General features: G+C 40.4%; 1 protein-coding gene across 2 annotated transcripts in view; it reads right to left on the bottom strand.

Moving 5' to 3' along the window:
* The window catches only part of HSPA12A (heat shock protein family A (Hsp70) member 12A), a 91,751-nt gene extending 87,491 nt beyond the window's left edge, over positions 1 to 4,260 (bottom strand). The window contains exon 1 of one of the 2 annotated variants that reach the window (XM_007478935.3): positions 3,788 to 4,260. In XM_007478935.3, coding sequence (XP_007478997.1) covers positions 3,788 to 3,827 — 40 coding nt within the window. In that variant the 5' untranslated portion in view covers positions 3,828 to 4,260. The remainder of the gene's footprint in view (positions 1 to 3,787) is intronic. The other variant, XM_007478936.3, reaches the window with a different exon arrangement.
* Positions 4,261 to 13,624: the final 9,364 nt, after the last annotated feature.

Genomic DNA, 13,624 nt, shown 5'->3' with positions numbered 1-13,624 from the left:
CCACCATTAAAGAACCAATCCCTTGCCTAGCAAACACCCCTTTCCATTGCCCTCAAAATTTATTGCTATCATTCCTCGTCTTCAAATTTAACCACCTCAACACACCTTAGTCCTAATTCTGCAACAGCCCATAATCTAAAAGTCGCTATTAGAATAACAACTGCAACATCTAGTTTGTAACAGTCATCCTATAAGCCATTATAGCTTTAGTAAAGTAGAAAAAGGCATATGAGGACTACAGAATGCTTAGGAAATCAGATTAGGGAATGAACAAGAATATATATCTTTGTGAAGGAATTTCCTTGAATACTACAATACAAAAAATGCTTAGAGGGTGGTATGCTTGGCTTTAGAGTCAAGTGTTTAGGACTTGTGCTCAAATCCTATCACTGATATTTACTATCTGGGTGACATTGGACAAGTTGTTTACCTTCCCAGGACCTCAGTTTCCTAATCTTCAAAATGATGGGGTTTAACTAAATGGCCTCCGAGGTTCTTTCTTGATCTATGAGCCTAAGAAAGGATTTTTTCTTTTTTTCTTTTTTAAACCTTAACTTCTGTCTTAGAATCAATACAATCATTTCCAAGACAAAAGAGTTGCAAGGGCTATTTTTTTTTTAAACCCATACCTTCTACCTTAAAATCAGTACTGTGTGTTGGTTCCAAGGCAGAAGAGTAGAAAGGGCTAGGCAACTGGAGTTAAGTGACCTGTTCTAGGTCACATAGCTAGGAAGTGTCTGAGGCCACATTTGAACCCAGGACCTCCTGGTTACAGGTCTAATACTCTCTCCCCTGAGACACCTACTTCCCCCTCTAAGATACATGATTTTAAGATAAGTTCTATAATGGAAGAAATCTCTGTCTCTATATTCCAAGATAATATATATAGAAGAATCTCTATATTCCAAGATAATACGCAAGGAAAAACAATGACTGAATATCATGATCTACCTATCTTAATTAACTTTTAGATCTTTCCATGTTTTTATATTCATCATGATTTATAAAGGAAACCTACAAGCAAGGCAGAAAACTTTTTTTCTTTCTTTTTTTTTGAGATAACTATATTTTATTTTTTGAAAATTTTATTTAATTAGTTAATTTAGAATATTTTCCATGGTTACAAGATTCATGTTCTATCCCTCCCCTTCCCCTCCCATAGCTGATGCACAATTCCACTCAGAAAACTTTTTCATATATTAAAATTCAGGTTATAGTTATATGACCTTCCCACAGTCAAAACAAAGTTTTGTCAAACTAGTTCTTTAGTGCTATTCAGGAAATCACAACTTGGTAGAATAGTTCAAGTATCTTACTTTCCAGTTGAATCTGGAATTAAGAGTAATAACAATCCCTGAGGAATTTACTTAGGGCAGCTCAAATGCAATTCAACAAGCATTTAGTCTGTGCAAAGGGAAATGTTTCAGGGTTGTTTCTTCTTGGGACCCAATTCCAATCTGCTCTATGGAAACCATTTCTCATCAAAGTTAGTATCAGGATCCTCCCATTTTTACCTACTATTGTCAGCTACTGCAGTGCTGCTGCTGCTACCTCTTCCATCTGCAAGAACAATAGGCTGGGGTGGCAGGTGTGAAGGAGCTTGGGATAGGCAGAGTGCCTGCCATGAGGTTTTATTTATAGATGGAAGGTGTTCTCTGCCCTTAACCAATCATCAAGTGAGGATATTAATCTATTTCCTTCAGCCTCCTAGCTCCCTGACAGGTTGAGAGCTCCTGAGAGAATAGGAAAGATGACAGCATTGGGGAGTTTGACAGATTTGTCATTTCACTGCTATCACGTGTCCTTTTAAAGTAAAACCACTTCCTGGTTGGATTTTCTTTGTCAAAGTCATTTAATTTCATCATTACAAGATAAACTTATAATTGACTCTATAAAAAGAGGCACTTTGCCTCCTCCTTGAGGCAGCTGGAGAGTAATGGGGGGTGGGATTCCCTCTTTAAAAAGTGTTTATTGGTTACTTTGCATTTTGGCAACTGAGGTCAGAGAGACTGGTTTCAAGCCCCATACAATGAAGTTTCTTCACTTGAAACTGTTTAAAAAATACATTTGCATAAAAGCGAGTATCCAATCCAAGCCCCTTCCCAAGTCTTAACAAAGAGAAAAAGACGCTTCATTTTGAATTCAGAAAAAGTTAAAAATAAATTAAAGTTCCTTATCCCCACCACACCCCTACTTTTAATCACCCTCCCAATACGTGATGTTCTTCATTAGGAGTTAGGGATTGGATTTGGGACTTCGTTGTAATAGAGAACTCCCAGGTGAGGGAATTCCCTCTACCAGAGGTGAGCATACAGCCAGAATGTGTGACCTCGAACCCGGATCTTTCTGCCTTTGAGGCTAGTCCTCTATCTCTCTGTCAGGAGGCCTCTGCCACTGTCTACTCTATTTTCAAAATGGAAGCCATCTGCCTTTTTTGCTGATTGAGCACCGCAGTCCAACAACCTCTTTGTCCCTCCAGCATCCTACTCCATCCAAGTTCCAGCTCCAACCCCACCCTGAGGACGCCCAGCTCCTCACCACACAGACTCCCCCTGGGCACTATTTCTGGTACACCCAATGTCTGCTGGTATTTGGGGAAGGGGAGAAGAAAGGGAGGAGGAGAGGAGAAAGAAGGGAAAGTGTTAGAATAAAAAGGATGTAGAGTTCTCACTTTTTCTTTCACTGTTCAGATCTCTATCATTTCTTGACTCTATCCCATGCTGCATTCCCGCCCCCCGCCCCCCTTTAATCTTCTGGCTAAGGGTAACTAGACTTTGTTACAATTATTCCTGGGAGAAACAATATTATAAGGTCTTTTTCTCCAGTAAATTCTTCAGACACTTCCCTTGGCTTCTGGGAGGCTAATGAGCTGGGGGTGGGGATGTAAGTTAAGGGCGGGTAAGAGAGCTGCCTGGAGCCCCAGAAACCCCCCAATGGGACACTATTCGAATCGATGTACAGTCGGGCATCCAGCCCCCTCCCAGGGAGGGCAAGTGGGAACAAAACGACTTAGGAGTGAGGAACCAACATGGGATCTTCTTCCTTCGTTATTATTTTTTTCCCACCTGGATCACTTCTCTGCTGCATTGCCTCCCTTTGGGAGTCGCAGGAGCAGTGTGCAATCCCGTGGCGTCAGGGAAAGCAGAGTGTAGCAGCCGGCGGCAGGGAGGAGGAGCGCGGGCCGGGCGAGGAAGCCCCGGTGTTCTTGAGTGGGAGGAGGGGGGCGGGGTGGGGGACTGCGGTCCCTGCAGCAGAGTCTCCTCAGAAGGGAAGGGAGCACGTGACCGGCCGGGGCTCCTGACAGATCTGGCCTCTGCTTCCCAGCGCCTGGCTCCCCCGTCCCAACGCCAAAGCTTAGAGAGCCCAAAGACTGGTCCGAGCGTCTTCCATCTCCAGACTCCGGGAAGAGCCCAGGAGAACTGGCAGGATAGAGGGAGGATGTCGGGGAATGTTTCCGTTTTCCCACGCTGGCAAGGACCCCAGACTGAATTAGGACTAGGTTTCCCCCGCCCCCTCCCCCAGCACCGTCCGCCCTATCTCCAAGCCTTCAACCTGGGTAGAAGAATGGAGGACTAAGTAGGAAACACTGGGGGCCTCCAGCCCGAGGGGGGATACTGACCATGCTTCAGCTCCACCCACTACGCTCCTGAGGGCTGGCCGGCGGCTGGCTGCTCCCTCCTTTCCTCCCTCCCACCCACCCGTGCCCTTGCGGCAGCGCTCGCCTAGGTGAGATTCCCTTGTCCGCATCCCTGCCGGGCCAAGTAAATGAGCGAATGAGTGAGCTCACCTCTGGGCCCCGCATCACTCCCAGCTTCCTTCTCTGACATGGTTGCGCCTGGCCGGTACAGCTAAGGATGAAGAGCTCCCAAACCAACCCCGGCGTGGGTCCGCAGCTCAGCTTCTCTGCTCGCAGCTCACTCTGGGGTCTGAGCCATTGGGCAGTGCAAGGCTCTTCTGACGCGTAGGCTGCGGCTCCTCCTCCCCCTTTCCTCCTCCTCCCTTCCCTCCCCCCTCTAGCTCCTGTTCCCGATGCTGAAGCCTCTGCGTCCGTCCGGAGAAGCAACCCCAAGAAAGTCTTTGCTCTACCCACCTCCACTGCAACGCCTCTTTCCCTTCCTTCGCCCAGAGCGCCGAGCCAGAGGGAAGAGTCACTGTCTGACCCTTGGGCTTAAAATCACCCTCCTCCTCCCGGGCCCTCTCTTCCCCCTCTCCTCCTCCCTCTTCTTGCCTCCACCCCTCCCCCTCCTCGTCCTTCTCTCTGCAGGGCCCCTCCCTTTCAAGATTCCTTCTCTCTCTCCACAGCTCACCGCCCTCCACCCCCACCCCGCCGGTCCCCACCCCACGTCCAGTCCTGGTCCAGAAAAACGTCTAGGATCGCACCCTGGGGACAGAGTTTCTAGCTAGAAGGAGAGCAGTCTGAATGACTTCACAATTACTGTAGCTTTCTTTCTGTTGATCGAAGCTGAAACTCTTTTAGCTATGCGCTCGACAATTGTGTTTCGGTTAGGAAGCCCCGACGCTTGCTGTATTTCAACCCTGACTGTCTCAAGTTCCTTTCACCCCCTTAGCAGTCCCAATCACGTTTTTTCCTCACTTTGGGAAACCATAGTATTGTCGAAAGCCAGAAGGCCTTGGCGTTTTAAGCCAAACGAGTACCCAAAGAGGAGATGTCTAATGCAAACCCAGGACTTCTGTCTCGGATACTTCATAGAGATTGCGGAGGAAGAATAGCATTACATAAACACGAGACACATGGGGAGGAGATAAAAAAGCAAAGAGAAACGGACATTTATGCTGCACGTCAAGGTTGGGATAGAAATCGAAGGTCTCTTCTGACTTGAGATTCTAGAATTCCGTGGAACGCAATCGTGCTTTCCTGAGACTGTGCATGGGATAATGCAGCTACTTGGAGCCACCCAATAGTCGTCCAGAAATAGAAGCCTCTCTGAATGTCAAGGCAGTGTCTGCAGTATTCAATCTGGTGCTAGGCTGCCTCAATATAGCTCTAACTGTAGGTGTTGTGAATAATCCAGAATTTAAAAAAAAAGAAAAGAAAAGAAAGAAAGAAAGAAAGAAAGAAAGAAAGAAAGAAAGAAAGAAAGAAAGAAAGAAAGAAAGAAAGAAAGAAAGAAAGAAAGAAAGAAAGAAAGAAAGAAAGAAAGAAAGAAAGAAAGAAAGAAAGAAAGAAAGAAAGAAAGAAAGAAAGAAAGAAAGAAAGAAAGAAAGAAAAAACTCCATAGCAACTGTTAGCCCAAGTTTTCTTGGATGCCGCATGCTACTTTCCATAGGTAGGGTCAGATTCGGCCCCTCTTTAAATCTCTAAAAATAAGAATATTAGTGATGTTAGGGTTCCATAATGAATTCATGGATCTACATGAATCTACGACCCCTACCCCTCAGTTTCTTCACAAATTGGGTCCTATAACCACCAACCTCCCTGAAGTAAGGTCCAAACGCATGTTTCGCCAGGATCCCCTTCTTCAATTTTGAACTAGGAATACTTAGAGATCTAGGAAGACAGCTTGGGGGAGGCGAGAGAGTTTTTGAATTGATGCCTTGCAGGTGGCTAGAAGTAATGATCCCCCAGGAGGGAAAGATAACTGTTGATTTGCATAGCAGCTTTAATATGGAAAGAGTACCTGAAGGATAGCTTTCCTGACTTTCCCTTTCTGACTATGAATCCAGGCGAGGTGATAAGGTACCCTGGGATTTTCTCTCAGAAGACCTACCTTCAAATCTTGCCTCTGTGGCTTAGTAACTGTGTGGCTTCAGCCAAATCATTTTACCGCTCTGGAACTCAGTTTTTCCGTCTGTTAAAAGAGAAAAATGAACATTGCTATTTAGAAGGTCCTTTTCCAGCTCTAAATCTCTGATCCTTGTTTTGGGAGCATGTCGATGTCTTCTTTTACATGTAAAATGGGATCCATGGCACTTTCTAGCTTTCTGCATTTCTTACATGAGGAAGTCAATAACATCTATTGATCACTGCTACCTGCAGAGCAATGTAAACAAAAATCATTCACTAGTGCTGGAGTCTCCAGAGTCCCCAGAGACCAGAACTAGAGAAATGTTGAACCAGAAAGAAGCCCAGTTGTGAGAATACTATTTGAGTATCTGAATGTGACTAAGGATGGGAAAATGTACAGCAAATGTTCAAGAAAGAGCCTTAAGGAGGCAGGGAGATTGGAGTAGAGGGAAAAAATAGAAAGAAAGCCACTTCGCTTATGCTCTGTCTTTTCTCTGAAGAGGAAACCTGAATTGGAAAAAAAAATCAGTTTATTAGAGGATTTGGATTCAGCTGTGGCAGCTATGTGACTAGTCAGGGGTGTTAGACTCGGAGATAGATGGACCTAGTTACAAATCTCACCCCAGATGCTTACTATGTGACCCTGAACAAGTCATTTAACATTTTTCTACTTCATTTTCCTTATTTGTAAAATTAGAATCTACCTTATAATTTACTATTATGGTTAATTTATGTTTATATTTTATAATAATTATATTTTATAATATTTATATATTAAATAGAATGTATAGTTTATATATTATATAATAATTATGTTAGTTATACTATTAATTTATATTTATATTACTTACTATAAATTACTATTGTGAGGATAAAATTAAGTAATATGCATAAACTTTTTTTTTCTTTACATACTTTTAAGCCCTAGATGCTGATGGGTTTTATAGGTATTTTGGAGCCCAAGGCCTTAAAGATTATCTGGCTCAACTCCCTCATTTTACAGACCCAAACAATTGAAATGACTTGCTGTTTAGAGTTGACAGCTATTAAGTGTCAGAATTAAGGGACTCAAACCCGTATTTTCTCATTTGAGATCTCCTCTTTCCATTCATTATACCTTGGTTAAATCACTTAATTTTTTCTGAGCCTTAGCTTTCTATCCAAAGAATCTGAGGTAAGACAGACAAGATTATCCTCACTTCATTATCAAATATTTATTGAGTGCCTACTTTGTGCAGGGCCCTCATTATACTAGGCAATGAGGTCCAAATGATTTCCTAAGTTCCTTTCCAGCCCTAAAATTTTATGATTTTATCCCTTCACCAAGGCATATCCCTTTCTACCTAGCAAAACTATTTTATATTTGTCTGCTGGGATAGACATAACATGAGGGACAACACACACAAATATAAAGAAAGTCTGTTTGCTGCCTAAATGATGCCCAGCTGGACACAGTGCTGCCCATCCTCTAGCTGGACTCCAAAATGCCAGCAGCAGGGTTCCATCCTTACTATGTGCCTACAATTCCCATTAATATCAAGAGAAGCATGTGTGAATGGAGGCTGGGGGCTGGGAGTGCAATAAATGACCTTTGGTCCTCAGGAGAGTAAGAAACCGATAGCTTCATTTATAGTAAATCAGAAAAGACAATGCCTGTCCTGGTTTTGATTTGCAATATGAAGCTTCCACAAATGTTCTTATACATCAAAGCATATAACATCAACCTTGATTTTTCCTCCATATCATCAGCACCTACCACAGTGCCTTCCATATAGCAGGCAGTTAATTGAATTGAATCTCAAGTTGTTTTTTTTAAAAGCTTTTTCTTAAATTGAAGTTGACTTAATGCATTGGGTGTAGGAGCAGATGGTCCCACCTCACTCTCACTTTAAGACACTTCCAGCCAGAAAGCAGTTATGGCACCAAAAGCACTTAACTGGGGGGAGGAAGGGGGATCTAGATCCTAGTCTCAAGTCTTTTGTCATGTGGTCTTAAGTGAATCATTTCATTTTTCTGAGCCTTGGCTTTCACCCAGCCTATAATAAGGTTATCATGAAGCCCAAATAAGGTATCCTATGTGATACCACAAAGTGCTGTGCAGATGTACTGTATAGTGATTATGACCAGCAGAGCCTCTTCTGACCAGCTGTTAGACCAGATGTTAAACAACAGGAATCTCAATGGTATCATAATTTATCCTGTTATTGAGGGTCCCTCTACTGAAGGATTAAGTATAGGTCAAATGCTAAATTTGAACAGAAGAAATTTTAGGTTGACTGATACATCAAAGTAATTTGTACCCTGAGATATATAGTATGTGAAGTTCTACATATCAACTGCATAATAGAGTGTGATCCATTTATTTAAATAAGATGTTAGATTGATTTATAAAAATGAGATTATGAATATAACTCACACATATTACATGCAAACCTTTCAGGGAAAAACAATAGTTCATATTTACCCAAAAAAAATTGGTATTCTTTTAACAACATCTGGGTAAGATAGGCAATACCCTTATTCCCATTTCCTACCTACAGAAACTGAGAGTACATGTCTGTAAATGGCTTGCCAATTACAGATCAACCTTCTAAAAATAAAAAAGAGTAGCTGATAAATGTTTTACTTCTCTTGATGATTATTTCATTATTCAAAAGCTAGAGCAAGCAGTGAAAAGGATAATCATTCTGAACTTGATGCTGACCACTGTCAAGGAATTCATTGCCAAAGTAAAAATAGAAGGATGTGTGACCCTGGGCAAGTCACTTGACCCCCATTGCCTAGCCCTTACCACTCTTCTGCCTTGGAGCCAATACACAGTATTGACTCCAAGACGGAAGGTAAGGGTTTAAAAAAAAATAGAAGGAATTCTGAAAGGTGGCAACCATAGAATCTAAAAGTTCTTCATAGAAAAGGGAAGGCTATTCATAATCTGACCTACTAGATCTGGGGTGACAGATTTCAAAGAGTTCAGGGAAAAAACAGCTGGAATCTCATAGCCTGAAATTCTTCAGGACAAGTCAGTTCTAAAAAGTGAAATGCTTTGAAAAACAAAATTCTGGTGGCACAAACAGAAATTACTTCAATGAGAAATAAAGAAGAGGGGCTTTATAAAAGTACCTATGTAGGTACAAGAGTAGCTCATCATCCCACTTGGATTTTTAAAGCATATATATAGAGAAAGTAGGAACAAGAACCAAAAAAATGACCTAGTCTTATAATATAAGGGATGCTAAAGTTCAGAATTAACTTAGATTGGCAATAAATAAAAGACAAAGAAAAGGAATTTCCCCCCCAATTATATTAAAGACAAGAGGAAGATCAAATTAAGCACACGTTTATTGCTTAGAGAATAGGAACATGATAATAGTTGACAGAGAAGATACAATATATTCATTGCTTATTTACTTCCATTGTTGGTGCCACTGAGAATGGTTTTCCAAATGGGAAGTAAAGAGCAAAATTAGTAAATAATTGAAACTCGTGATAAGTAAGAGATGATAAGAAGGCATCTTGATTTTCTCAAAAACTTCAATAGGCCTAGATGGTCTGTATAACAGAACGCTAAGAATACTTAAAGACAAGTTTGTTTGTTTTTTCTAAGCTACTATCAATTATCTTTGAAAAATCATGGAGAATGGTAAAGGTGCCACAAGAATGGAGAGGGGTAAATATTGCTGTGATGTTCAAAAGGGGGAGGGAGGAAAAGTAGATTATTAAAACCATAAATTTATAAGTTAGCTTGACTTTGATTAATAACACAATTTTAGAACACACTTAGAGGAAGCTTAGTGAGAAATTTTAAAAAAGGAAGCAAAGATCACTAAGAACTAGAAGGGGTTCCGTCTCAAAAATTGCAGACTAATGTCACTTTTTAATTTTTTTTAAGTTACTAAAAATTTAGGTTAGACAATACCATAGATGAATTATATAACAAGAGATGTAGCATTTTTTTATGGTAGCCTTCAGAAAAAAAAAGAGAGATAGGGACTAAAGTTCAAAACAGTTAGCTGAGGGCAGGTAGGCGATTCCATGGATAGAAAGCCAGGCCTGGAGTCAAGTGATCTTGGTTTCAAATCTGGCCTCAGATACTTCCTAGCTGTGTCACCCTGGGCAATTCACATAACCCCAACTGCCTAGCCCTTCCTGCACTTCAGCTTTGGAACCTATACTGAGTATCAATTCTAACATAGAAATTACAGTTTTAAAAAACTACAGGTATATATTAATACCTGAATGGTTGACTAGACCCCCAAAATGATGATTAATATACTGAGTAGAACCATTAAATACTTCTCTAGTGAAATACTCCATTCACATATGCCCTACCCAATTTTTCCAATAGACTTTGTGTATTTATGAAAGTGTGTACACCAGATTTATTGGGGGAATGTCTTCAAGTTACTGTTTTTACTATGCACCTTAATAAATGCCTTTCCTGAGTGTTAATTGTGTCTACCGGGTGATTGCTAATGGGAAGCCTGCAGGAGGGGGCTTATGAACTATCAGAATGGATACCTAACATTAGACATTGTGAGTGTGTAGTTGGAGAAAACTAGGAGGAGTACTAGACAAATATGGTTTGAAAAAATTGGACACATTTACTCTGGAGAAAACTTACAGGACTATTTTTTTAAAAGAATAAGAGATTAATTCTATGTGATCCTAGAAAATAAAAGTAGAAGCAATGACCAGAAATTACAAAAGGGCAGAATTTTAATTCATCTAAGAGACAACTTACTATTTATAACTTTATATTATATAAAAAGATCTATAATATATATTATTATAATAAGAATTATAATATAATTTTAGCTGCCCAGAAGTAAAATGGACTGCCTCAGAAGTTAATGACTTCCCCATTACTATAGTTCTTCAAGAGAAGGATAAATGAACATTGGCTAGACATGCTATTTAAAGGAGCAGTCTTCAGGTTGATTCGTAGGATAGATAACCTCTAAAGCCCCTTCCAATTCCAACATTCTATGATCCTATAATTGTCCAAAACCACATTTTCCAAGTCTATTGCTCTTAACACAATACCCCAGTACTTCTTAAAATACTTAACATATCTCAAATTCCATCTTGAAAATCTCAGTTCCAAATTACAATAACCAAGATTAATTATACATCTCTTCTTTCTTTTAGTTTGTCTTCCCCATCTGACTTAAATCACTTTATCCTTTGACATTCCAAAATACACTTTGTAGATGCATCATTTGCGTTATCTTGACTTTCAGAGGAAAACACAGTAATTCTGAAAGGGAAGTTACATACCCAAATATTACAATTACACAGTCCTGAAATGTAAACTTTACAAATATCATCCTTGAGTTAATGGAGAATTAGCCAAATATTATTTATAAGATTTTAAACATCCCAGTGTTATGATCACTTCAGTGAAGTAGTTGCTTAAGAAATATTTGTTGAATGAATGAATGAATGAATGAATGGTTAAACATCTCTGAATAAGCTGCCCTACAAATTTCTAGATTACATTTTAAAAATACTGTATAGATAATATTTATTCATACAGTCTCTGATGATGAGCTGAGTATAGTTCTGTTTGCCAGACCTCAAGAAAGATAACCAAGTTATAAACTGTTCAGAAACAGAAAACTATCAAGATCAAAAGGACTAAAGCATTTCTTGAATCTTAGTTTCCTCGTCTCCACAACGAAGATCATAACATTTGAACTACCTACCTTCCTGGAATTTTTTTGGTCTGTAATATTCAATTATATTTATGATGATGACTCATCTTGGAAGTGTAAGATGTCTCCTTTCCTTTTCCTTTTTCTCTATTGAAATCTATCTGATTTTGCTTCAAGGCAGCAATTCTTTTAGGAGCCACCAGAAACCAGGCATCATAGGATTTAAGACTAGGGAGCCCCTGAGAGTCTATCTTCTTTCCCTTCTCATTTTATAAATGAGGAAACTGAGACCTAGGAAGGTGACAGGATACCTCCATGGTCACAAAGATAATAAGTGACAGACCTGAGATTTAAGTCTGTATCCTTTGATTCAATCTAGTGCTCATTCTGTCTCCTAACTCTCAAAGTAGATTTCAGTTGTGTTGTGAACTTTACCCCAGATAAACTACTATTCATCCATCCTGTAGTCAAGGCATAGGAGGCAGTTCTTGTTTCCTGCCTCTTGACTTTCAAAGCTCCTGACCTGAGTCAGGTTCTTTAGTCAAGTTAAACAGTTTAGCAATTTGTCAGAGGAGAGCAGTGACCCATTTGGGGAGGGCATTAATTACACCTGCACTTGAAAACTAGGCAATGTTTACCCTCATATTTTAAGGTACTCAATAGTTTCCTCTTCTGAAAACATACCAAGAATACCATCAGTATGATCTTGTTAATTTATCTGGAATCAGAAAAAAAGGTTAGTCCAGGATTTAGGGCTTTTAAAAATGTAAGTAAAGACTAATTGTAAACTATTAAGAAGAATGCTTTCTTGATGTTATTGAGCCAAGGTCAGGATAAAAGATTTTTATATGCATAAAGTGTTTGATCCAAGAGGGCCCTTGGATATCCTCTAGACCAGGTGTACTTAAATATTTTGTGTGCTGTTGTGGAAAGTAAAACTGAATCAGGCTCTGGATTTCTGCCACTGAGGTGAAACAGACAGCAGTTGGAATGTTGGAGTGAAGATATTGATAACGATGACAGTTGATAGGGGGAGGGGCGACTGAGAGAGTGACAGTTGCTCTTGTGGTCTTTCTTTCCTGGCCCTTGGACTGGAAGGAGTGTTCTCTCCCTGTCTTGGGACAGAAGTACCTCTATTCCTGGATTTTTCCCAACTGTGTGCTCTACCTGGCTTCCTGTGAACATGTCATCAAACAAAAGGATTTAAGGGGAGCAGTTTGAACTTTAAATCTTTAGGGGCATCAGCCCAAAGTGACAGGCCGAACTAGCTCTGGAGGTCAGAATCTTTTCTATCTCTTGCTATCTACTGCTAAGACTTTGAACTTAAGAAAATTAGCATAGATTAGCATAGACAGGAATAAAAGAAACCCTCTACCAGCCTGTGAGACCTGGCCTCAGCTCAAAAGTTGAGAGACTCAAACCCAATCTGGGAAAAAAGTATAGGGTAATCCCTCTTCCCTCTACCCTGATACCTTCCCAATCCAAACTTGTTAATAAATTCATCTTGAGTTAAATAACTCACAGTCAAATAAGAGGAGGACTATCATTTCAGGGGGACATAGAGGGAGCAGAACCTAAGGACAGCCATTCAACCATAAATGGTCCTTATCGAACCCCTGATGGACAACCTTGGTAATGGGGGAGGCTTATCCCTCAGGAGGGTCCATGTTTGCCTGCTCTGGGGTATATTCAACATCAATCAATAGAGACGACATCCCCTCAGGTTATCATAGTTGACCCATTTCTCTGGAACCCCATTTTTTCAAAGACAGCCTCTCAGCAGAGGATACCTCTCTCCTTTTACCTCACTGGCATCCATATTCCCTCTATCCCACCAACTCCTCCATTTCCTGTTATAAAACCTTCCTTATCTCTGTACCTCTCAAGTCCTCTATAATTCCTTTAACTATTACACTGTGGACCCCTTTGACAATTTGAAGAAGCATATGGACCCCTCCCAAATATACCTATAAAAACATAAAATAAAATACTTAGGAAAGCAATTATTTTTAAATGAACATGCAATTCATTTTCTTCTTCCAAGTTCAGAGACCCTCTGAAATCTCTCCCCAGACTTTTAGGGTGCTATTAACCCTTGTTAAGAGCCCCTGATCTAGACTAGCCTTCTTCAATTTATGTCAGACAAGAGAGGCTCCTTTTATGGTAGCCTTGAGAAAAAACAGAGACATGAACCAGATGATGGGACAGTTAGGTGGGGGCAGCT

This window comes from Monodelphis domestica, chromosome 1, assembly GCF_027887165.1.
Source record: "Monodelphis domestica isolate mMonDom1 chromosome 1, mMonDom1.pri, whole genome shotgun sequence".
NCBI classification, from domain to species: domain Eukaryota; kingdom Metazoa; phylum Chordata; class Mammalia; order Didelphimorphia; family Didelphidae; genus Monodelphis; species Monodelphis domestica.
Note: the sequence above shows the minus strand (reverse complement) of the source record. Positions and strands in the feature narration are given on the sequence as shown.